This window comes from Lissotriton vulgaris, chromosome 4_1 (assembly GCF_964263255.1).
Source record: "Lissotriton vulgaris chromosome 4_1, aLisVul1.2, whole genome shotgun sequence".
NCBI classification, from domain to species: Eukaryota; Metazoa; Chordata; class Amphibia; order Caudata; family Salamandridae; genus Lissotriton; species Lissotriton vulgaris.
In genome coordinates this window covers 1,419,056,955-1,419,084,447 of record NC_141691.1, presented here as the reverse complement: position 1 = coordinate 1,419,084,447, position 27,493 = coordinate 1,419,056,955, and the positions used below count along the sequence as shown (strand labels likewise).

General features: G+C 41.9%; 1 protein-coding gene across 2 annotated transcripts in view; it reads right to left on the bottom strand.

Moving 5' to 3' along the window:
- Nucleotides 1–27,493, bottom strand: part of LOC147724067 (uncharacterized) — a 331,100-nt gene that overhangs the window by 284,361 nt on the left and 19,246 nt on the right. The window contains exons 2-4 of one of the 2 annotated variants that reach the window (XM_086965662.1): nucleotides 9,481–9,608; nucleotides 6,961–7,059; nucleotides 2,330–4,180 (exon numbers count right to left, since the gene is read on the bottom strand). In XM_086965662.1, the coding sequence (XP_086821788.1) occupies nucleotides 2,330–4,180; nucleotides 6,961–7,059; nucleotides 9,481–9,608 (2,078 nt within the window). The remainder of the gene's footprint in view (nucleotides 1–2,329; nucleotides 4,181–6,960; nucleotides 7,060–9,480; nucleotides 9,609–27,493) is intronic. The other variant, XM_086965663.1, reaches the window with a different exon arrangement.

Here is a 27,493-nt window from a genome sequence, read left to right as displayed (position 1 = left end):
ACCTTTAACATCCTAACCCCTACAGCCCCACACAAACCACCCCTATTCAACTCCATTCGTGTAGGACGTACATGTACGGCTACAGTTGATATGTTCGGCACTACATAAGTCCACAGTGTAGCCTCACTAATTCTGAAAACTGGCTCCAATTGTAATCCTCTGATGAAGTTTATGTTCTTGAGTCATATTAGAACAAGTAGTAAATCTTGGTGTCACCAAGTAAAACAACTTTTCAGAAAGCAGCAGGACTGTCTCCGATCTACTGGTATAGTGTGAGGCGTTTGAAGTAGCGAGCAGAGGTCAGAGTATTAGATGGTTGCCCTAGAAAAACGTTTTTGACCACTGCAGGTAACTGCTGGACACTCAAGAAATATAGAATAAGTCAGATAGAGACCCACTTGTAAACCCATGTATTACATAAGTTACTCATACTGGGGTTCAGGAGAAAGGTCATGACATGGCTAGATAGGACACTAATGGTAGAAGTGGTCGTTTATGGACCAACAGGGATAATGGATGACTGGCAAAGGAAGGGAAATGAGGTATGGGAAGTGGTACCTCGTTTTGAGACTCATGACCAAACTGTTTCGAAAGCTGAAATTTAAATTGATACAATTCAATTTCCTCCAAAGGACATATCTTGCCAGGAGGAGGAAAGAAGAAATACTCAAACATTAACACCTTCTGCCCCCAGATGTAGAGACATGGAGTCAGCTTTTTACCGTACATGGGCTTTTTCAGAGATAACAGAGTGCAGTGGCTGATAATTGAGGCTAATGATAGAGAAGGCTCTGATATCCGCAAGGATCTTGTCCGCGCTATATAAAACTTTCTAAATAAATAAATAAAATAAATAAAGAAGAGCTCTTAAAACCAGAACGTGCCTGTTAAACTAGATGGTGCATTCGAATAACAGTTTGCAAATGTATGTGCATTGCAGAATGTTAATTCTTTTACCAACAATCATTAAAACATGCATTAAACAACTTAACATTTTTCTTCTGATTGTGTAGATTTACACAGTGGAGATTTACATCTGAAAAATCAATAAATATTTAAAAGAAAAGAACAGCTCTATATAACAGCATTGCTGTTTCCTTCATCATCAGGCGATTGGGACTGGACTAGACCGGCTCCCTTAAAAAGATATTCAAACTTAAATGTGTACGTACATGGGATGTATCAATCATGAATTTGTTCTTCCAACACATATTCTGGGTCTAATAACATATTTATCTCTTCAGTGGGATTGACTAAGTGCAATATTAAGAACCCTACAAAAATGTCCCAGATTAGGTTTTATAAACCATGCTCTTGAGGTTTCTCATTTTTAAATTGCCTTCGTTTTTCTAGGCTTCAACATTATTTAGTGCTTCTTCATTTAGGATTTGAAATGCTTAGGTGCTGAAATTTCCAGTTGTAGTATTAGGAAATTTTAAGTAAATAAAATCATTAGAAATAAAACGTTATCCTTTTCACTGTTAATTTGGCATCCAGTTCTACATCCATTCGTTTGTCTATGAATATTGATCGAACTCTGTAGATCCTTCATACGGAGATTAAACTTGTTGATTTATTTTCCTCTGCCATTCACTCTGCAAATTTCTAAAGTCTGCCCAGACGGCACCATGAGAACTGCTTTCATTGAGCCCTCCTTGTACGGTCAATAGACCTCTCTCTCACATCAAAATGTTACAAGGCATCAGCCTATCACTAGATTCATAGCTGTCACAACCAATCATTATCGCCACAGCCTTGGTGAGAGGAAAAGAACCACCCTCTACTACTAATGGGGATACACTTTGTGTACCTTAACATTTGTCCTACTTACTTATATGTTTTATATTGGTGAAGAATGTATAAAGGATCTCAGTGGACTAACAGATTTCAAATACCCTGGTGGGAAGGAATTAAAAACAGACAGGGGGTCCCTTTGTCCGATTTTCAACTAGCATGTTATTACTTCTCTCTTTCATTACTGCCATGAAATCACACCTGCAGAGAAGTGACTGTCAAGCGTTTAACTACCTATTACAGCACATATTCACAAGTAACTCCACCCGCAATCCCCCTCAACATCTATTGAGGCAATTTATAGATAATGTCCTTCACGCACCTCAAAATGTAGTCACCCAGAGTGGATTTTGTCACATTATACCACTTTTAAACAAACTTTACACTCAATTAAGCATGTTGAAAAACGACTAGATAAATAAATTGCATAGATCACTCGCAAAATAAGGACTATGCATATACAGAGATGGAAAATAACTGGTGATGGTTTTCTCCATGAACAACATCTTATTTGAAGATAAAGTAAAAAACTTACAGAGGAGTTTGAAGTTTGAACAGCCGTTGTTGCATTCGGGGCGTCTGTCTTGATAGAGATGACTTTCTGGGTTGCTGGTGCTGCGAACCGAGTTGGATTCATGTTGGCCGAAGGTGTGCTGCCAATCACAGGTGTCCCAGGACGGGCAGCCGTGGTGACAGTCATGGGCATTCGGGTAACACCAGGGGTTCCAACGGTTACAGGCAAACAAATGGCTGTAGGCATGCTAACTGTTGTAGGAATGAAAGAATGAGATGCTGTGCCAACTGAGGTACTACTGGCAAGAGGGACAGGGTTTCGAACAGCTCCAGACAAGCCTATGGTAAGTGGGGTCCCAGAGGAAGTCGGAGTGCTAATGGTGAAAGACATCCTAGTACCAGCAGACATACCAAATGTTGCAGGAATCTGAATAGCAGTTGGCATGCCAACAGTCAAAGGTCGTCCAGCAGCAGGAGACACAGTCACAGATGTCAGATTAGCTGCTGGAGTGCCAAGAGAGGCTGGAATCCCAATTGTGGTAGAGTTGCAGAGAGGGGCTGGCATTCGAATAGTTGCTGGGATGCCCAAAGGGGCTGGCACCCGAACAACAGGAGAGGTGCAGAGGGAAGCTGTTGTCCGAACTGCGGCAAGGGTAGCTGGTGCACCGAGAGGGGCCGGTGACTGAACTACAGCTTTCGTGCCAAGGGGGGCTGGGGCCAGAACCTTGGAGGTGGTGCTGAGAACAGCTGGTGCTCTTAACAGGGTAGGGGCAGCTAGAGGAGCTGGCACCCTAACAGTGGTCGTGGTGCCATGAGGAACAGGCATCCGAACCATGGCAGTGGTGCAGAGGGGAAGTGGCATTCTAACTGCTGTAGACACACCAAACGTAGTTGGTAGCCCAACAGTAGAAAAAGTACCAATAGATGCTGGCAACCCAGCGGTGGTAGAAGTGCTAAGAGATGGTGGCACCCCCTGCACAGCAGGTGTGCCAATAAAGGAAGTGTTCCCACCTATGGCAGGGGTGACCAGAGAGGTTGACACACCGACACTGGCAGTGGAGCCCAGAGAAACCGGCACTGCATTAGAAGGACTGTCAACTGAGTTTGGTGTCGGAACTGTGGTGGGAATGCTAGGAGGGTCAGTCTTACCAATAGTAGTAAGTGTGCCAACTGTGGAAGGGGTGCCAGTAGCAACAGGTGTGCCAATAGTGATAGACATACGAGTGGGGTTTGGAGTGTCACGAGCAACTGTAGACGTCAGAATAGTAGCAGTTGTGGTAGAAGTAGGAGAAAACTGAGTCACTGCAGGCACAACAGTCACAGGTGCACCAGTCATCACAGGTATCTGTGCAGAAGTAGTTGTAACATTCGGAGGTGCTCCAGTAATGGAAGGTGGGTCGCCAGTCATAGTTGTCCGAGTAATGGGAAGTGTGGCAACAGTCTCATGTGTCTGAGTACCCAAAGGTGCACTCTGAGTTCTAGTAAAAGGAGACATGCCAACAGTCAAAGGCGTCCGAGTAGTGGGCGGTGTGCAAACAGAGGTAGGAGTAGGCATCACAGACCGAGATGTCTGTGTAGTAGAAGGCATTCCATTTATAGACGTTTGAGTAGCGTTAGGCACGCCAACAGTAACAGATGTTAGGGTGGTAACAGGTGTTCCTAAAGCAGAAGGAATCCGAGAATTTGCAGGCATTCCAAAAGTCACGGGACCTGAAGCAGCAACAGGAGGGCCAGCCGTTGCAGGACTTGGTGTGGTTGCATTCACACCAGTAGTTGCTGTGGTGCCAATGGAGACCAGTGTGCCAGGAGTTGCAGCAGTGGTAGCACTCGGACGAGCAGTCGACACAGTGACATTAACGACTGGACCGGTAGACTAGAAAGAAAAATACAAATACATTTAAATCAAATATGTCCTTCTGCGAAGTCAGAAAAAAAAAATTGCTACATTTTAAGCACCAAATTGCTTGTGTTTCACTTCTAAACGTCTTGCTTTCTTCTGAATGAGGAGGTTACCGGGAAGCAAAAGCAAACTAAGAAAGCCCTCAAATAAGCAGGACTTCTTGGCAGAAGTTTATTTGGCTATTCCCTTTACGGTGCATCATAAATTTGCTCTGGTTCCCTATACTTAAAAATGCCATTCATTATGGCCAAAGGGTAATCTTACTCTCTCACATGTTACGAAGGAAAAAGCGTGAATTTGCATAAACTGCACAGGTGAGGTACATAATTTTGTTGTTACCCTAACCCACAAGTTGCGTTATACGTTTCAGTACAGTACTACCCTACCACCATCATCACTGTAAATCTGCTTTGAAAAAAGAAAAAAATTGACCTCCCCAATATTGGGCCACACATCAAAACTGTATGTCTCACTAATGAAAAGGTACTCTCCCCACAGCGGATGAGCCATGATATCCAGAATGTAGTTACTCCCTTCACTACAGAAGGATGCATTTCCCAAAACTTACCACATTTGTCATTGGACAACTAATCTTGCAAACTGATTTGCTCCCTTGACAGCACTGTACAGAGGGTCAAATGTTTCACTGACTTCTGTTTAAGAACACATCAGAAATTTTAAGGAAAAGATCAAGTATCATTATTCAAAATACAATGCTGTAAAGCAACACAGAAAATACAGAGGACCAGCATGCTGCACCATGTAACTGTGAGCAACATGTTCTTAGCACCCTGAAATGTTCATCAGTTCTCGGACTTTAATCAGCAGGGATTAATCAAATGTTTAGAACCAGCTTTAGCAGTCTAACCAGTTTCATTTTTTCAAAACTATTCATAATAAAATTACATATGCATAGGTATACATAAAAGGGGATTTAAGTGAGCTTTCTGCATCCACTGGTCTGTTCAAGAGTCATCCACAGTCTCCTTCTGCCTACAGCACAGGGGAAGGAGTCAGCCTACATCCGCCACGGGCTATCTTCATATTCAGTGATGCTTTTTTTTTTTTTTAAAGAAAATGAAGATCCTTGCCCTGGAGTGTATATCAGGCACAATTAGTCTTAGGGTCACAGATAATTCTAAACACCAGCTCTAGGCTTTTTTTTCTCAAAACGTTTCATCATAAACTTCACTAACGCTTTGAGGGAGCTATATCCCAAAACATCTGGTCACCAAAATCAGATAGTTGAAGGCAGGTTGTATGAGAAGCAGACCATGCAGTTATCAAGTCAGTACTGTGGAACCATATACTTCAAGGTGGAATCATGTTGAATAGCCTTCAGAATACTTGTGTTTGCAACTCCACAATAGGCTGAAGCGAACAACCTGCAAAATATATACCACTATAATAAGAGCTGTGTTATCTTATCAGTACATTAAGAAAAGTGCAAGGGGTGGGTGAATGCAGAAAAGAGGATTTAAGTGCAAAAGCAAACAGGTTAAGCAACTGACAGCTAGGAATGGCTTGTATTACATAGAGACGAAGGACGTAAATGAACACTTCAAATGGACAGGGATTAGGAATGGACAGGAATGGTCCTGAATTCAAACTTGACATTTTACGACTCAGTTCAACTTGGCAGCAGGCCCTGGGCATGCAAGTAGTCTGGAGAACAGGAAACTGGTTATACCAGTAAGTACTTGGGTGAGGGAGCTCCATATAGGTACATTTATGAGGTATACACCCGTTACAACGCATCTTTTACTCCGCACTACCATTACAACACAACTTTTACAACGCATACCATTACAACGCATTGCGCTGGGGGGCGCTCTAGGATAGGGAATAAGTATAATTTACTATCCAACACCTTCCCTAGGGTCCACGGGGACTGGAGTTAGAATAGTAAATTATACTTACCACTATCCAGCACCTCAAAGCGCTATGCGTTGTAATGGTATGCGTTGTAATGGTCGCGTTGTAACGGTAGGTAGTTGTAATAGTATGCGTTGTAACGACATACATCCCATTTATGATCATAAAATAAGAGTGGAAACCAACCATCTATCTTATTTCTGATTTTCTGCAATAGGATATATTCTTGAAAAAGGCCACTTGGAGAATTAGGTTTTGAACCAGACTTAAGGTAGTATTTAAGATTTTGTGGATGCAAAATAAAGAGTTTCAAGTTTTCACAGATTCCGCTTGTGCCCGGACGTGGGATACAGAACCACAAATAAATTCACGTAGGCTGTTTGTAGATCATAGGGATGTATGTCTTTTCGAAAACCTACAATATTAAATATTCTCACATTTATACTTACTTCAAGAAATAACTTTTGCTTCAGTGCTTATACTTATTCAGTTAGATAAACCAATATTGACAGTTATACATTTATGGTTGGAGTAGGGAATAGTTATCCCAAGTCTATAGACATACCAATTCCACACAAGCAAAGAGGTCAACACAAGGATTGGATACATCTGGGCTGTATTAATGAAGGTAAGGCATCTGCCCCAGCATAGAACTTCTAGGCAGATCAAAGGCTAGGTCATCAGTGCCAATATTGGGAATAATATAACCTTGATTCACACAGAATACGTTCTCGATTAGAGCTGGATACCAAAAAGCAAAGGATTATCATTTAAATAGTGCATGAGATATATCAAGCTACTCTTTCATATTTCCATTCAGAAAATGAATCAAAGGGCAGATTTTAAGCATCAAAGCCTGCCAAAAGGCAAGCGATTACCTGTGTAACTGATGTTCTTTGAACAGTGGAGGACACAATGTTTCCTGGAGGAGTGGGCGATGGGGAGGATACTTTAGTCAGTACATTATTCCCCACAATCTTTGAAATAAGAGAAAAACGTAATCCATGTTATTTAAAAAAAATTAAAACACACATTTAAATGTCAAGAAAAGCCTTCTTTGCACCTGCAGAGCCTCCTGAGCACCAATCCGGATAAAACCTTCTAAAGGTAGGCATTAGAATTATAGGATTCAAAATCTAAAATAAGGAATCGTCGACGTCTTCATCAATTATTAAGAATAAACAGTTAATAATGTGTTTCCTCATTCCTAAAAGGATACACGATCACTGCTTAAAGTTGCACAAATTTGTTTTTATGTTGCACTTCCAGGACGTTTGTTATATGCGGTGCATATTTTCTCTTTTACCAGGACTACTTCTCCCTTACACTAGGCATCTGTGAGACTAGTCAAAAAATACCAATATCAGTTTCTCAGCTGGTTTAGCTAATAGTGCTACTAAAGCATGGGGATGGACCAACATTTCTGAGGTAAGTTTTTAAGATCATCAATGATACAAAGCTAAAACGCATAGAAAATGATTAGGCAGAACAAGGTAGTTCACTTAGTCATTCACGGACGTCAACATTAACTTAACTTAAAAGCATCTTCAATCATGCCCCATTTCACAGCAGACTTCTAGCTATGACAAAGCCATTCCCCCATGGGGGAACAGTCGGAACACCACAGTCTAAACCACGATTATTCAGACTTCGCAAAGTAAACCACGCTTGCTTTAACCACGCGTATGCGTGATCAAGGCTATGCGAGGTCTAGCTGCATTGGACGGAAGCAGGAAGAGATTTACAGTGAGCTAAGTGGGGCTGGGCTGTAGTTCTGGGGGTTCTTTTGTGAGCTGGGGTGGTTCGGGTGGGGTTCTGGGGGTGAGTCGGGGTAGTTTTGTGGGCTGGGGATGGGTCGGGCTAGTTCTCAGGGCTGGGGGTAGGTCAGGCTAGTTTTCAGGGGTGTGTCGGGCTTGTTTTCAGGGCTGGGGTAGGTGGGGCTCGTTTTCAGGGCTGGGGGTAGGTCGCTCTTGTTTTCAGGGATGGGAGAGGGTCCGGTAATTCTTTTTAAATAAGGGTTTAGGGTATTCTGCCTCAGGACAGGCTGTGGGGACTGGGTAGTCGGGATAATTTTTAGGGCTTAGGGGAGGGTGGGGTAGTTTTTAGTGCTAGGGCTTGGGCTGGGTCAGGGGTTTAGGCCTCAGCACAGATGAAGGGAATGGGTAGCCAGGGTAGTTTTTAGGCTTTAGGTCGTTTTTGGGCGGGGGAGGGTCGGTGTTTTTTTTAAATAGGGGTTGCCTATGGGCAGTGGAAGGGGCTGGGGTAGTTGTAGAGAGAGCACAAGGGGGTGGGAGGGGGTTGAGGTAGTGTTTAAGGGTTATGGACAGCGAGGGGGTAGGGGTATTTGGGCCTCGGTGGGGGATTTGTAGCTTCGGTTGGGGAGAGGGGGGTGCAACCGTAGCCATGCATACCCCTTTACGATTCGTGCCTTTACCACCAAATTATATGTGGTAAAGGCATGCACGGTAAAGGAATCCGTGGTTATGACACGTTCGTGGATTAGGCTGCGAGGTAGAGGCATGCGTGGTTTATCCAGTCGTGCCTCTATCATACAACCTTCCTGGCACCCTCCCCAAACATAGCAGTATTATGGCTGTGTGTGTTACCTAGTTTGCACAAAGGAACCAGATTTGCAACCAGCTATTAGATGAATGGTTTAGATGTTGCTTCAGAAGAATGAAGCTATAGTGACTAAATACTTTTTTCCTTATTTTGTCTGTTATTGAGACATACAATCGCTGATGTCAACAAAGTCTAGAATCACATTGCATGGGAGATGACACATCGGTAAGCCAGAGGACCCATGTTCCTCAAACAGTTTGGGGAAAAGTGTGAGCAAGCAGGTCGGTACACATGATAGCATAATACTATTGAGCAGCAAATTACATAGTCCGATAATTTCACATGGCGATAATTTTCCGAAATGATCTAGAGACTGTCTTCGAAGCAAAGAAAAGGAATTAAGCAGAGATAGACATCTTAATTCCAATGAGGACTACAGCCACTGAAGAGTTTCTTATAAGCAGCCACTGCTTAACTATTGTTTTGTAATAGTCAGCCGCAATTTTTCTTGCAAGACTCAATGTGTAAAACTACTTTGAAAGTAATACTTTCACTACAGAGCCTCCATACAGTTGATACAGAAGGAACAGAGTACGGTGTGCGGCGAGTAAAAAGATGTGGATTGTGTACCTAAATATTTACAAACGGAAAAGTAAAACTAGCTCTGAAATGTGATGCTAAGTTTTTAATTATTTTTAAATGGAAATGTACACATTTAGAAGGAAGCAAGCACACACAATCTCTTGTTGACATAATTATCCCAGAAGTGATCTTTTCACAAGTATGGCATCTAAAATGCAATTTTTTCACAATACTTGTATAGAACATTATCTTACTTTAGGGGCCTCTGAGGTTCCTACCAGTCGTGGACTTGGGCTACTCTGGAACTGGGCTTGAGCTCGGGCTAGAGCCTGTTGAGACACCAGCATCAGTTGTCCATTGTTGCTTCTAATGAGGACTGTTCCTGTTTCGAGAAAAAAAATTAAGACATGAATATACTTGCACACAGTCTTGATGACAGTATATACTTAACACAATTTATTCTGAAAGAATCCTAAACTGAGACTAACATGATTAAAGAAGTGTGCGAATGATGGTCATGAAGTAACTACAAGTATTTTTTAAATATGAACCGAGATATGTCCTGTTAATTCCATTTTTAACTGAGAAACAGAAGTAGCTGCCTCTTAATACTGAACGGCATCACTGAAATCCAAGTGTGTTTAACAGAAATAAATTAAGGACAAATAGGCTAAAATTAACCATCAAGAGACCTTAAATAAAACATTTCCAAATTGGACACTAAATAAATATAATCACAGGGCTGAATACTATAGCCATCACTGTTAAGCTCTATACTCCTGTCGCCCAAACGCTATACCCTTAACTGTACGCAATATACCCTTAAACCCATACTCCTAATCCTGTGTTGCTAACAGTTTATCCTAGTCTTTTAATCGTAACCCCATATCATTAACGCTGTACCCCAAACCCTAACACAAGATCAAAATCATTCATTGTGTACCCCTAATCCCATACTCTCCACAACAACCCTTAACCCATCCATTATATACTATAAACCCTTAACTGCAAACCCATACTTATATGCCCCAACCCTCAAACCTACATTCTAGATCCTTAAACGTTGATCTCTGCACCCTGAAACCTACCACATAACCCTTATGCACAACACTATAACTGTATATCACAAACCCTTGATCCCACATCCTTAACCCTTTCCTTATTTCAAAACATTTTGGGAATTGACGCGCTGGAAGTCTTTATTTATTTATAGAACTAATAATTGAGAAGTGTTTTTTTGGTTTAAAAGTTAAGGTAACACCAATAAGATATGATGTACAGAACTTAAAGACGATTTTGAGTGGGTTAGTCAGAAAAGCAACAGTTAAGTACACATGACTATAATGGTCAAAGGGTTGGGGAGTAGGAGGATAGACTTCCTCAACTCCCCCATATGTTACATGCCAACACTAGTTGAACTCACATGGTTGGGAGCAGCCAATCAATGTAGGGACCCGTTCTTCTATCTGCTCACTTCCATTTGCTCCATCCCATAAAGCCAGTCGTGAGTCTGTTTTACATGCATTTCCTCTAGAAAATCTGACATGCAGCTTCTTGCATATACAAGTACCCAATATTTGAATGTGGTTGCAGTATAGTTGTTCACTCAATAATGAACGTTATAATAAACAATGCAAAATAACTGACTGCTGGGAATGCGTTGTACATCAAAACCACTTTTGAAAAGAGCTTAATCCTGCAGGTTTATTTTTGCTTGTCACCAACCCTTTAAATCCAGTTGTGTTGCAGTTACTCATTAGGCAAGCATCTTGTAAATAATCTGAAGAAGGGGGCGCTGGCGAGCCCGGAGCAAGTGCTGGTCAAGTTAACAATCCGCCCATTATCGGTCACATTCGGCGCCATTCATGGCTAAAAAAAACTAATACCCGCTTTTGAACTGTTGAGGAGTGCGCCGCTGGTTTAATTTTGGAAATTGTTTTTTTTTGTAAAGAGTTGGTCGGGTTATGAGCACTTATACCTTTTGAGTAAACTAGACGTTATATTTAGATAAATAAATATTCCACCAAAAATCTTCTGTTAAGCATTTTTATTTATATTTTATCTTTCTATTGTTTTTTTCTTTTTACTCTTATTTCATTTCTATTTGTTATACATATATCAACCGCTTTTTGTTATTTTTGTACAAAGACTTTTTACATATAATACATAACAATTATTTTACATTAGATAATCCTTAAAATATTTGAAACACAGAATATATTCCCTTCAACGCGTTTCGGCCGTCCGCCTTCCTCAGGAATTCTGCATTTTCTTTTTTATCAACAGTAGCTATAGTAATGAAAGACAATATTTTAGTATTTACATTTTTACAACATAATATTCATTTTCAACGTCTAGGCAACTACTTCCGTTGTTTTTATCTATATCATTGATTCTGTCTGCCACTTTTTTTGTGTTTTCCCATTGCCATAAGTCGGCCCTGCCTGGTTAGGTGCCATCGTATCTCCAGTTATGTACATCTATTCACAGAAACTATGCCATTCTATACATATTTTACAACCTATTATATACATTATACACATCTTTTACTAGATTGATCAATACAATGTTTACATTCAGACATTTGAAAACTAATCTCTTGCTTGCAGATGGGAGCTTATTGTATATTGGACCTCAGGTGGTATTCTAGAAATGAGAAAAGGGGAGTGGGGGGGGGGGCGGGGGAAGGGGGGGGAGAACAGGATTTGTGCACAGGGGGAGTCTTAGAAAATCAGCATATAAGTAGGCGGACATTGCGTGCTTATTGTTTAATCTGTATACTCTATGCCCTGCCAGTCTAATCATTCGTTTCTATTTGTATTTACAGTCCTGTATCTTTTCGTACCTTAGCGTACAGGACGTGGATGTCAGCAATCTGAATTAGTGATATGTTTCAAGGGCGTAATTGAGAGCAGGTTTTTAGCTTTCTACAAATGAGAAATGTGCGCGTTAATTAGATTAGTTTAAAAAGCGCTATCTATGATTATATTCTACTGCGGGTATAGTGTGAAGATAGTACCTGTATTTTAACGTGGCTGCCCAAGGTCTTTTCGGCCGGATTTCGGGGCAATTGCTCTTCCGATCTTTAAATTATAAACGTCATACCGGTAACGCTTCTGTGGAAAATTTATATATATGTTTTTGTGTAAATATTGGTTCACAGCTTGATTCTTCTTCTTTATTTTCAGTAGAGAGAGCAAAGAGCTACCTGCAAGCGTAACTCTACTCCGAGTATCTTTCGTGTCGTCAGGCTTTTAAAGGCGGGGTCGATCTTTGGGGACTGGATGGAATCATTTTTTTGCCTCTCGCCTTCTAATGTTTAGCTAGTATATACGAAAAAAAGACATACAAGGTGTCTTGTTTAGTTAAAAATTAATTTTTTGAGTAGGGCGTGCTTTAATATTACAGCGTCTAAATCTTTCCTATTCATTCACATACCTTATTAGTTCTTCATAGGCTTGTACGGTATGCCGCTCGTCTGGATGTATCCGACCTTAGAGTTCGCTTGATTCTAACTCCATTTAAACTAAGACCTTTTGGCGCCAAACGTTACCATTTGCCCAGGACTCGCGAGGTCTTGCGTGAATAGGACTGTGTGAGTTTGTTACTATTTTTACAGGATGGAGGGTCCGCCATCTTATCTTAGTAACATTAAACTGGGTTGCGCCTACGAGTTGATAATAATTTGGATTCGCTTTATTTAAAACCCTTAGTTTTTTCAAAACACATTTTTTTATTTATCTTATCAAAACAAAGTATTTATATTTACGCTTGCGTGACATTTACTCGTATACCTTCCTTTATTAAGGAGCTGGTAGGATCTTTTTATCTACTATTCAGAGATTTCTAGAAGGTTTTCTCTTACGTGTTGGGTGGCAAATGGTGCATATTTGAGATATACAGACTGTAGGTTAACACGATCGTATTCCTCTATGTGACAACTATCATAGAGACCGATTGAGTAACACGGGCAGACCAAAAGGTGTGCTGCCATCTGCAGGCAATAGTCAGTTAAAACAGTTTATACATGTTGATTTTGGTACACATTTTTTTATATATAAATCATTTCTCCCTTGTACTCCTACCCCTTTTATAGCAGCATCTTCTTATCTTATTTGGTCAATAACTTCTTATCATAAGATGGCTTGTTCCCACGGAATTTATGCATTGAGCCCATTAATTGCAGTACCCAGAAGAAAAATCCAATAAACTTCTCTCATTTTGCGTATTTTATCTTGTTCTAGTCCTGCTCTTGGATGTATTCTTTCAAGGATGAACCATGCTATGTTATCTGGTGTATGGTTATGTTCTACATAGTGGCTCACCATGGGTGCTGCTAATTTTTTTTGTTCTTATTGCTGACCTGTGTTCTGTCAGTCTGACATTAAGGGCTCTACCTGTCTGTCCTACATAACCCTTTTTACAAGGACAAATGATCAGATAGATTACATTTGCAGTTCTGCAATTGTTTAGATCTGATGGTTGTATTAGCTGCTTATTGAAAGTCAGACTCACCCCTTCTATTGCAGACTCACAGGATTTGCAGTTGGAGCAGATGTAATTTCCTACTACTGCTTTCATATTTGTTATTGATCGTTGTATGGTGGTTGTTTTAGCTGTCATTCTAGATCACACTATGTGATCTTTGAGTGTTTTGGTTTTTTTGTATGCAAAAATGGGCTTGGGTAACTGCTCTTGTTTGGGAACATTGACATTTAGTATGTGCCAATTGGCACATACAGTCTGTCTAATCCTCTCATTGATATTTGAATGTTTTGTTACAAATACCAATTGGGGAATGCTTTTACTTGTTTTTGGTTGTAACAAACATTGTCTGTCATAAAAACGGGCCCGTTTAAATGAGTCTCTTAACTTTTTATTGGGATATCCTCTGGTCAAGAATTTCTCTTTCATTATTAAGGCTTTGGTATCGTAATCTTGTATGTTAGTGCAGTTACGTCTCAGCCTTAAAAATTCTCCAAATGGCACACTGTTTTTTTGGGTGGCTGGATGGTAGCTATCATAGTGGAGGAGTGTATTTTTTGCAGTGGGTTTAACAAATAGGTCTACAATTAATGTCCCCTTTTGATGCTTTATTACTACATCTAGGTAGTTTACTTGTTCTCTGTCTGTGTGATGTGTGAACCTGATGTTACTGTCACATGAATCTATCCATAATAGGAAGTTTTCTAACATGTCTTCATTATCAATCCAAATGAAGAACACGTCATCTATGTATCTTGCCCAATTAGTCACTGACTCAAAAAAGGGCGCAACTTCATTAAATACAAACTGAGATTCAAAGTAGGCCATGTAAATGTTGGCAATTGTGGGGGCGCAAGAAGCCCCCATACTGACTCCTTGTTGTTGTTTATATAACCTGCCATTGAATTCAAAAACATTGTCCTTTAAGACAATGTTTAGACACTCTAGGATGAATAGGCTAGGACACTGGATATTATATTTTTGTATAAACCAATGAGTAGCATGTACTGCTCCTGAGATTGGGATATTGCTGTACAATGCTACAATGTCCATTGTAACTAAGATGTGGGCTGTGTTACAGTAAGGTACGTTCTCTACAAGGTTTATAATCTGCCTGGTGTCTTGCACATGTCCTGGGATGTAGGCGACATGCGGACATAGGCGCCTTGACGCCCATTGGGCTAAGTTTGCGCAAGATAAGATTCCTTTATTATTATTATTGTGTCTATATATTTGGCCAGTGGTTCTGTTACCGAGACAATATCAAGGCAGGCGTCCTTTTTTAGGTCAACGCCCACCGAGACGCACAAATTGGAGGCCACAATACCATCAAAGGTTCCAGAATGCCCCACAACAAGAATATCAATACCCAGTACATCAAGAGACGGGTTACGATCAATACCTAGAGACAAGGAACAACCGTTACTGGAGGAATTAGATCAGTTACCTATATTGTAATGGCATGCGATAAGGGAGGAGGTATTGTGGTCTATGAAACGGCACAATACGTGTCAAAAATGGAAGAAATGTTAAGTGATCTACGTTTCTACACCCCAATAACCAAAGATCCCACTACTCAAACTGCAAATAAGATTAAAAAAAATTAACAAACCAGGCACTTAGAAAGGGTGAAATATGAAGTAAGGAATGGGAGTATCTCAATGTGGAGAATCCAAGATTAGCAAGCATCTATGGTATCCCTAAGATACATAAAGACACACAAGATCCACCCCTGAGACCAATTGTAACAACTATAGGCTCGGTAACAGAACCACTGGCCAAATATATAGACACAATTTTATGTCCGCATGTCGCCTACATCCCAGGACATGTGCAAGACACCAGGCAGATTATAAACCTTGTAGAGAACGTACCTTACTGTAACACAGCCCACATCTTAGTTACAATGGACATTGTAGCATTGTACAGCAATATCCCAATCTCAGGAGCAGTACATGCTACTCATTGGTTTATACAAAAATATAATATCCAGTGTCCTAGCCTATTCATCCTAGAGTGTCTAAACATTGTCTTAAAGGACAATGTTTTTGAATTCAATGGCAGGTTATATAAACAACAACAAGGAGTCAGTATGGGGGCTTCTTGCGCCCCCACAATTGCCAACATTTACATGGCCTACTTTGAATCTCAGTTTGTATTTAATGAAGTTGCGCCCTTTTTTGAGTCAGTGACTAATTGGGCAAGATACATAGATGACGTGTTCTTCATTTGGATTGATAATGAAGACATGTTAGAAAACTTCCTATTATGGATAGATTCATGTGACAGTAACATCAGGTTCACACATCACACAGACAGAGAACAAGTAAACTACCTAGATGTAGTAATAAAGCATCAAAAGGGGACATTAATTGTAGACCTATTTGTTAAACCCACTGCAAAAAATACACTCCTCCACTATGATAGCTACCATCCAGCCACCCAAAAAAACAGTGTGCCATTTGGAGAATTTTTAAGGCTGAGACGTAACTGCACTAACATACAAGATTACGATACCAAAGCCTTAATAATGAAAGAGAAATTCTTGACCAGAGGATATCCCAATAAAAAGTTAAGAGACTCATTTAAACGGGCCCGTTTTTATGACAGACAATGTTTGTTACAACCAAAAACAAGTAAAAGCATTCCCCAATTGGTATTTGTAACAAAACATTCAAATATCAAAATATCAATGAGAGGATTAGACAGACTGTATGTGCCAATTGGCACATACTAAATGTCAATGTTCCCAAACAAGAGCAGTTACCCAAGCCCATTTTTGCGTACAAAAAAACCAAAACACTCAAAGATCACATAGTGTGATCTAGAATGACAGCTAAAACAACCACCATACAACGATCAATAACAAATATGAAAGCAGTAGTAGGAAATTACATCTGCTCCAACTGCAAATCCTGTGAGTCTGCAATAGAAGGGGTGAGTCTGACTTTCAATAAGCAGCTAATACAACCATCAGATCTAAACAATTGCAGAACTGCAAATGTAATCTATCTGATCATTTGTCCTTGTAAAAAGGGTTATGTAGGACAGACAGGTAGAGCCCTTAATGTCAGACTGACAGAACACAGGTCAGCAATAAGAACAAAAAAAATTAGCAGCACCCATGGTGAGCCACTATGTAGAACATAACCATACACCAGATAACATAGCATGGTTCATCCTTGAAAGAATACATCCAAGAGCAGGACTAGAACAAGATAAAATACGCAAAATGAGAGAAGTTTATTGGATTTTTCTTCTGGGTACTGCAATTAATGGGCTCAATGCATAAATTCCGTGGGAACAAGCCATCTTATGATAAGAAGTTATTGACCAAATAAGATAAGAAGATGCTGCTATAAAAGGGGTAGGAGTACAAGGGAGAAATGATTTATATATAAAAAAATGTGTACCAAAATCAACATGTATAAACTGTTTTAACTGACTATTGCCTGCAGATGGCAGCACACCTTTTGGTCTGCCAGTGTTACTCAATCGGTCTCTATGATAGTTGTCACATAGAGGAATACTATCGTGTTAACCTACAGTCTGTATATCTCAAATATGCACCATTTGCCACCCAACACGTAAGAGAAAACCTTCTAGAAATCTCTGAATAGTAGATAAAAAGATCCTACCAGCTCCTTAATAAAGGAAGGTATACGAGTAAATGTCACGCAAGCGTAAATATAAATACTTTGTTTTGATAAGATAAATAAAAAAAAGTGTTTTGAAAAAACTAAGGGTTTTAAATAAAGCGAATCCAAATTATTATCAACTCGTAGGCGCAACCCAGTTTAATGTTACTAAAATAAGATGGCGGACCCTCCAACCTGTAAAAATAGTAAAAAACTCACACAGTCCTATTCACGCGAGACCTCGCGAGTCCTGGGCAAATGGTAAAGTTTGGCGCCAAAAGGTCTTAGTTTAAATGGAGTTAGAATCAAGCGATCTCTAAGGTCGGATACATCCAGACGAGCGGCATACCGTACAAGCCTATGAAGAACTAATAAGGTATGTGAATGAATAGGAAAGATTTAGACGCTGTAATATTAAAGCACGCCCTACTCAAGAGATTAATTTTTAACTAAACAAGACACCTTGTATGTCTTTTTTTCGTATATACTAGCTAAACATTAGAAGGCGAGAGGCAAAAAAACGATTCCATCCAGTCCCCAAAGATCGACCACGCCTTTAAAAGCCTGACGACACGAAAAATACTCGGAGTAGAGTTACGCTTGCAGGTAGCTCTTTCTTCTTCTTTATTTTCAGTAGAGAGAGCAATCAAGCTGTGAACCAATATTTACACAAAAACATATATATAAATTTTCCACAGAAGCGTTACCGGTATGACGTTTATAATTTAAAGATCGGAAGAGCAATAGCCCCGGAATCCGGCCGAAAAGACCTTGGGCAGCCACGTTAAAATACAGGTACTATCTTCACACTATACCCCCAGTAGAATATAAATCATAGATAGCGCTTTTTAAACTAATCTAATTAACGCGCACATTTCTCATTTGTAGAAAGCTAAAAACCTGCTCTCAATTACGCCCTTGAAACATATCACTAATTCAGATTGCTGACATCCACGTCCTGTACGCTAAGGTACGAAAAGATACAGGACTGTAAATACAAATAGAAACAAATGATTAGACTGGCAGGGCATAGAGTATACAGATTAAACAATAAGCACGCAATGTCCGCCCACTTATATGCTGATTTTCTAAGACTTCCCCTGTGCACAAATCCTGTTCTCTCCCCCCCCACCCCCCCCCCCCTTTTCTCATTTCTAGAATACCACCTGAGGTCCAATATACAATAAGCTCCCATCTGCAAGCAAGAGATTAGTTTTCAAATGTCTGAATGTAAACATTGTATTGATAAATCTAGTAAAAGATGTGTATAATGTATATAATAGGTTGTAAAATATGTATAGAATTGCATAGTTTCTGTGAATAGATGTACATAACTGGAGATACGATGGCACCTAACCAGGCAGGGCCGACTTATGGCAATGGGAAAACACAAAAAAAGTGGCAGACAGAATCAGTGATATAGATAAAAACAACGGAAGTAGTTGCCTAGACGTTGAAAATGAATATTATGTTGTAAAAATGTAAATACTAAAATATTGTCTTTCATTACTATAGCTACTGTTGATAAAAAAGAAAATGCAGAATTCCTGAGGAAGGCGGACGGCCGAAACACGTTGAAGGGAATATATTCTGTGGTGTTTCAAATATTTTAAGGATTATCTAATGTAAAATAATTGTTATGTATTATATGTAAAAAGTCTTTGTACAAAAATAACAAAAAGCGGTTGATATATGTATAACAAATAGAAATGAAATAAGAGTAAAAAGAAAAAAACAATAGAAAGATAAAATATAAATAAAAATGCTTAACAGAAGCTATTTGGTGGAATATTTATTTATCTAAATATAACGTCTAGTTTACTCAAAAGGTATAAGTGCTCATAACCCGACCAACTCTTTACAAAAAAAATACTAGACCTTGCTAGGGTTTATCCTTTTAGGCATGGGGCCCCAATCTTCCAAAACAATTAATTTTGGAAATTGGCCAGCTCTAACACCCTATGCTCGGCTGCGATCTGCCGGACCATGCTGGCTGAAAGATGGCGGCCCCCATGACTGCGAGCTACTAATCTCCCAGATCTGCAGGCTGCCTTCTTCGCAGGCGGTCCGGATAGGGGAACAAACAATCTGGATCAACACAGCCTGAGCCTTGAAAAGGGACGCCTACGAGGAGCCCCCCCAAACCTTGAGCAAATAATCACAGAGCACCAGTAAGCCTTGCAAGCAGCTGCAGAATTAGGCCCAACCACGGGGAGTTCAGATGGAGAAAGAGGCCCTCATATCTTTTCATCAGAAAAAGAAGTTGATGACACTAATACCTCCAGGGAAGGTTCGGTCACCCCGCCGGAGGTGACCCCACAAACTGCAGACACTTCAATACAATAGAACTGTTTTGATGCGATAAGGTCTGTAATGCACCACACAACCTTCAACGTAACCTTACGAAGAGTCTAAGTAACATTTTTCAACTCACCCACAGCCAGGCGTAAAACACATTTGGAAAACAAACACTAGTGGGGACAGAACCTCAGACTCACAGAAACCGTAAAATGGCTACAGGACTAGGACCATTGTTATCAGCCTCTTAACACTAAATGTCAGAGGCATGCACACACCCAGCATAGTCTCCTATATCAAACGGCAAGGCGCACAGATAGCTCTACTACAAGAGACATTTAACTGCACAGGAGCTAGAAAGGTTGCGAAATCGATGGCGAGAAACCATGTGTGCCACATCATACTCTGGTTACGCATGATCTGGGTCAGGCCAGGGACCCCTTTTCAAGAACTCAGGAGGCCAATGGATAAAGAAGGGAGCTACGTTCTTGTGGAGGGACTCTTGAAGATGCAGCCGATACTCTTGGGCATGCCCCAAACACCGAGCAGGAAAAGTTTTGGGATCCCCTCACAGGAGTCCTAGCCCAATATACATCCATTCACATCCATACTATGAATATTAGGGATGACTATAATTACGTGCTGAACCTCACGCTGGATAGATAACAACCCCCCACCTGCACACTGTCCGTCCACAATAAACAGAGCAATATCAAACATGGGTAACACACTGGGCGCTCGTGGATGCATGGAAGAGTACAACAACCACAAACAAAACTGCACTCGTTCCACTCCATCCCACACAACCCGTGGGTGAGACTGGACAGATTTCTCTGTGAGCAACAATAGTCCCCAAAATTCAACACTCCTCTCAGATCACGATACCCACATACTAACCCTCAGATGGAACACCCCCACCCCCTCCAGTAGGTACCTGGAGACTACAGCAAGAATTCCTGACTGACCAGGTGTTTAAACACGAGCAGGGACAAAGTATACAGGAATATTTTTCTAAAAAAAACACAGATACAGTGACGTCAAAATTATTAGAAAAGACGCGTTCAAAGTGGTAGCTTGGGGGGGGGAATGTATAAAGCACATAGTGGGGGTCAAGAGGACGCTGGAACGAGCACTAACACAGGCCGAAACCAAGCTAGTGACCCGGACAAAAGAAGCGAATACGAACAGACCAACCATAACTCAAATAGCAGAAGCGAAAACAGAACACACAACAACCGTATTAGATTTGCGCCGATATAATTTTAAGGCACATGAAGCAAGGCCCCCAGAGAAGGTGACAGAACTTGGACACTCCTAGCCTGGCTAGCCTGACAGGACACAGAGGTCAAACCAATTACAGAACTACTAGACCCAGCCGGAAACCCAGTCCATTCACAAACTGGAATATTTCAACTGTTCCTAAACTATTACACTAGGGGTCTCCAAACCGGTCCTGGAGGGCCAGATCCATGCCAGATTTTTAAAATAACTACATGTATCTCAATGGGGATATCCAAACAATCTGGCATGGATCCGGCCCCCCAGGACCGGTTTGGAGACCCCTGTACTAGAGTATATAGGAACCCAGCACAGAACAAGCAAAGAGCAACGGAACAAATCCTAAACCCGCTGGTCACATCACATATCTCAGCAGCAGATAAAACCTCACTAGACACAGATACAATCAGCAGACATAACCCAAGCAATTCATGCTCTAGTGTGCAATAAAGATCCAGGAATGGACGGTTTCCCCCTAAATACTACTCCACATTTTCCTCCCTACTGGTTTCCCGCCTCACAGAAATGTTTGCAGAAGCTTTAGAGAAGGGGAAGCTCCTAGGATCCCTCAGGGAGCCCACTCTGGTGACCTACCCAAAACCAAACCGAGACCCAAAGCGGCTAGCCTCCTATAGACCCATTACACTACTGTTGGCTCACTGCAAGATATTGGGGAAGATATTAGCAGACCTATATAAACAAATCAGACCTATAAACACAAATCTTGCCACCGCTGATCCATCCGGACCAAATGTTGATTCATTCCGGGGAGGAACACATCCCAAAATGTATGCCAGCTATTGCACATACAAGAAAAAGCGGGTGCCACATTCCTAAGAGTTGTTGGTCTCATCCTAGACCTAGAGAAAGTATTCAATACTCTCACATGGCAATACCTGTTCACGATACTACAACGGGTAGGGATAGGCCCACTCTACTCGCATACACACGGCTCTAATACACTAAACTTACTTCACAAATATGTATGGGGAGATACATATCAACTTCATTTCAGGTGGAAAGAGGCACAATACAAGGGGGTCCACTCTCACCCCTACTATTCGCTCTAGCGTTGAGCCACTGGCAATATGCCCGTGCGTGGAGGGAGAAACCTGGGGAATCCCCCATAGTGGCCACCCTGCATAGCGTATCAATGTACACAGATGATTTGTTAATATATGTGCAGGACATTACAGCAGACTTAACTTCTATATGGGCAACACTTGAAGAATTCGCAGAGGCGTCAGGACTCAGGGTGAACTGGGATAAATCCACGATATACACACTGAGCCCAGGCCTTGCCCCCCAGAACATTAGTATAGGAGAACAAGTCATAGCCTGAAGCGAAAGTGCCCCCCCCCCCCCCCAATACCTAGGGGTCCGGTTTTATCACTCCCCATCTGACATATTTGAGGTCAATCACCGCAAAGCACTGGCAGCGATAAGAACTGAGGTGGGCTTTTGTAAGACTCTTCCCTTAGCCCTGATAGGACACATGGCCTTAGCCAAACTGATAATAGTTCAGAGTATTTTATCATTTCACCAACCTTACTGCAACCCCACCTGAGCATTTGTCAGGGACTTGGACTCTCTACTGAGTTCCTTGATCTGGGGTACAAGCGGACACAGGGTCGCACTAGCCAAGCTGCAGCTACCCACCAACGAGGGAGGGTTTCTCTTCTCTTTTGAGTCGCACTTCTTAGAAGCCCAACTCCAGTGGTTTTCCTACTGGACGGTGGAACACATAGGAGAGACCTGTCCTATACCAATACCGGAGATCTGCCGTTTGCACTTACCCAGCACAAAACCAAGGCGAACATACCCACTACAAGTGCCAATAACCCGCACATGAATGCAAAGGATACATCGCATGTCTGCAGGGATGCCCTTCTGTTACCCAATGTTACAGTTAATAGGACTGCCCAGACAAAAGACATATTACACAACTCGCATACTACAGGTATGGACAGCGCACTCACTGATGGAGATGGAGTCCCTATTTGAATTTCTGATTCCTAGGCAGATCATTGCAAGTTACCTTCCATACTATGAACTAACAGAAGAGGAACCAACAACACATCTGGTCATAGACACAATCCTTCACATGGGAACAGGCCAACACTTAATTACCTGGCTATACAAAGCTATACGAAAACTTATAAACAAACCACTAAGCGAAACATGGGAGGAAGAAATCGGGCGCCCATTACATGACAAAGAGTGGGAAAAGGCACTCGAATATCCAAAGAAGGTGTCCCGTAATGCAGTTTAAAAACATACAATTTTACATATTACATAGGTCATACCTAATGCCGGTGCATCAGAGATATTATCCAGACAACAGTTCCTAGTGCCAATCGTTAAATGCAGACTTCCAGCATATGTTTTGGAATTGCCCTACAATACAACCATACTGGAACATTATACATGAAACACCGAGGGAACTCACAGGCTTATCAGAAATGAATAACTGGTAGGCCTGCGCACACGACGGAAACACAAAGTACAGGTACGCTTTGCATCGCTAGCAATATTAATAGGCGAAAGAGGAATAGCTAAGCACTGGCGAGCCAAGACAGGACCCCAAATAGCAGCATAGGTGGGAGCAGTAAATAAATGGGGCGCAGCAGAAGCAATAAGAAACGAAGAAGTGAAAGGAACACGCAAACACCATATATCCACGGAGTGGAATTTACTCTTAAATCACTCCAAACAACAGACAACACAAGATGAATCTGACACACTATCTCAAACCCCCCCAGTTTCACAGACTAAGACCTCAATCGTAGGCACGAGCTATAATCTCCAAGAAGCCACAAACATGTAATAACTAGTGAAAAGTCAGCCGTTCACTAAGCATGTGAGTTAGATGCGTAGAGACAGACATGACCGAGACAGACATGACCGACCTAGACATACAAAGCCACATACAACTATAGGCATGATGACACATTTATAGCGCCCAGTCTGGGCAAAACTTTCAGCTCTCACGAAAACCACCACAGTTAGACTCCCCAGTTAACAGTTGAGAACCTATACCGGTAGTTACCAGGCCGGTAATTACAAGGAAGGAGGTACATTTCCATATGCAAAAGAGCATATAACAACGCGACTATACACATACTTTTATAGCTCACATAACGCAGGTACCATCCCAAACGAGCGATTGTAATTACAAACGATGTATAGGAAAACAGCAAGAATTCTATGAAACAATTATGATTTGTATGTACTAATGTGTAATATAACAAAATATAAAAATGCTAATAAAAATATTTTACCCAAAAAAAAAAAAGTCCAATGACCTTTAAATTCCCAATTCAGAACCTGTTAGAGCCCATAGCCTGATCAGCATGCTGCTACCTTGCTGGACGATATCTACTTGAATGCAGAGGACAAGAACAGGTGGCTCTACAAATGGAATCCTGCTGTTTTGAAGGAATAAGGGATCTTGCACTGTTGGGCAGAAAAAGAATACCTCGGACACCACAGGTCTTTTAAGTAAATTCCATTCTATAGGATCACAACTTAAATCCAGGAGCTCTTGTGGAAGCCACTGGACAGGGATGTTCGCTACAGAATGAGGGTGAAAAGATCTTCCCCTCTATGGATGGCAGAGTAACAGTCATTTCCAACATATACCGTTAGAGGATCACTTTCAATGGGAAATTCGCCATGGCAAAGAGGTGTTGACGCAAGTGTCAGAAGCTCTGACTTTAATCAGGATAGGTTGACTGAGGGACACACAAAGACTTATGCATGATCGGGAACGTAAACTGAGCCATTACTTCTGAATATAGTAAATCTACATTCCACAGGTTAGACACTAAACTGGGAGAGTTAGCACCCTCCAATGAGGGATGATGGCTCAGTGGGTCTTTTATTAAAGAATAAGGGAAATGCCTCCACGCCTTCAAGGACTTTGACAAGGCCACATCGTTGCTTAAAGTGTCTCATTAAGGTTTTTGGAGGTGTCGGGCTAGGAAAGGGAACTCTCTCAGACAATTCCAGGGTTCCCAGAAGAGCTCCAGATGCTCTCTCTCCAAGGTGACTTACAAAAAGTGATTGGCTGAAGTACAGACACTGCTAGGAAAGAAAAATATGGACATTCAGAAGGTGCTAGAGCAATACAAGTACTTTTCAGGCTCCCAACGCAATAAGCGAGTAACATAGTAAATCACCTAACCAGAGTGCTCTACTTTTCTAGGACCATGCGCAAGTATAACATGTAGTCCAGGATTTTTTCTGCATTATGAGACTTTTGGTACTACTTTAATAAAGGGCTAATCAGAACTAATAATCCGAAAATACAAAAAGGAATAATACTCAACTTGAGCCACTCCTGCACGGACATGGGAAAAAATAACTGCAGTGGGACCAACATATTCGTGAAAGGCAGACAGGCTGTTTGCTATGACTTCTGCAATACCAAAGTACCCTGGTAGCACAAAAATCTAAGTCATGTGCCTGTTGCAACCATACAGCAATAACAATAATGACCACTGAGGTGCACACACGCTAACTTCACTGTCCACGAAACCTTAATGGGACTTGCCTCATCAGAAAAAGTGCCCAGGAGCAACAATATCCCTGCAACCCAGGTAGTCAAGGACAACTGAACCACTCAAGCTCATCTGCGACCAGGCTGACCAAATCCTATCCAGCACCTTTATCTGTTCCCTTACAGACACCATGGAACTTTTTTCTTAACTTCACTTTTTTGCTGTTGCGCAACAAGATATAGGCACCTAAGGTGGATTAACAGTTCTTCACAGTATGCAGGGACGATAAAACCTTCACACAAAACAATTCTTAGTTCTTGGCAATAGGTTACTGGTCATCAAAATCAATCCTTAACCCTAGGTTTGTTCTTTCGTAAACCGGCCTAGTTTCAGTCAGATTCAGTAGATAGTCCGTCCGGGGCCATCACAGTGTCATTAACAAATAATCCAAATAGTTCTGGCTGACCGCAGGGCAGCGCCATGAATCGAGGCGGTGTGGAGTGTGGTGCCTACAAGTCGCAGTGCAGTAGGGGCTCGGTCGCAGCGTTGGTAAGACCAGTGTGCCGTGCAAGGTGTGGCGCTGCCCTCTGCAGAGCCTTCAGGTCACGGAGCCGGCAGCGGCATCTGGTTGCCTTTACCTCTGCTGCTGCACAAAACGTACCAGATGTACTTAAAGTCTTTGTTTTTCTTGAGAGTTCTTGAACAGGGGACATGCCCTATCTCAAGCCCTTGGAGAAACTCAAACAAAGAAGTTGCAGAAAGTTCAGTCCAGTCCTTTCACTACCCAAGACAGAAGCAGACTTCAGGCCACAGCAAAGCACACAGAAAAGTAGTAGTTCCTCCTCACAGCTTCTCTAGCTCTTCTTGGTCCCAAAAGTGTTTTAAAGTTCTGGTGTCTGGGCCTCAATATTTATATTGCATTTCTCTTTGTTCTCTTGGGCAGAGTGTGTCTGTGCTTAGTCCAAACCAGTTTGGTCCTCTGGCCCAGCTTCCCGGCCTGAGGTGGAGACAGCATTGTCCAAGGCAGACAAGGCTTCTTCAGGTGCCAGGAGATCTCCTCCCACTACTCTAAATGTAGCACAGATCTTTTCAGCCCAGCACCGACTCAGGAAAGGCAGGACACACCGCAACCCCCTCCCCAGGGGGTTTTATCAACACAAACACACAACATGAATGCTCTCAGAAGACCAAAACAGCCATAGCAACAGTGTGTGGTTGACCTTGGCAACAAGGCAGCAGAAACCGGATGTTTCATGATGGACAGTCTGTGCCACCGGTGTAAATCTGAGCTTATGAAGCCTTGCAATAAATGGGGGACAGAAAGAATCAAATGTCTAAAGTATGTCAGCGTCATTGTTGCTTTGAGCATACAACCGCTTTAGCAATACATCAGTTTCCCCTGAAATCTCAGCAAAGTTTCAAATAGCAAGTGAGAGTGGCTGGCTGTAAGGATGTCTTGGATTCTTTTGCTTGCCTTACATAGTGAGGGAGAGGGGGGAAAGGATCCGTGAGGGAAAGGGTCGATGTGCCTGTGTTTTTATCTACCCCATGCCACCCCACCACCACCACCACCAGAAAGCACCTCTTAGCGGTATTTGCCTTGGGCCACGGCCCGTCCACAGGGCCGTGGCATCCGGACCCGGGCGGTTGTTCCCTTCCTTGGGCCACTGGGTGTATGCAGCTTCTCTTTAGATGCCGGGTCCTCGCCTGGGTACTGGACTCCGCCGCGCCTGCTCTCTCCTCTCTCTGCTCCTTCTCTTGAACTGCTGGGCTCCTCTCCCCCGTTGATACAGCTGGGCTCCTCTCCTTCTCTGGGACAGCTGGGCTCTTCTCTGCTGTCGGTACTGCTGGGCTCTGCTTCTTCACTCTCCGTCCTTCTCCGGGCTCCAGGAAACAGCTTCCTGCATACGCCGCCCTTCCTCCAATAGGGTAAGGCTTTTATTGTCCCTCCTCTCTGTTTGGGACCGCCTGTTCTGGCTGACAACTAGTCCGTCGAGCGCTGGCAAGCACCCCCACCCTGTCCCACTACACCAAGTCCCATCTGGGAAGTGGTCACACCTCCCTGT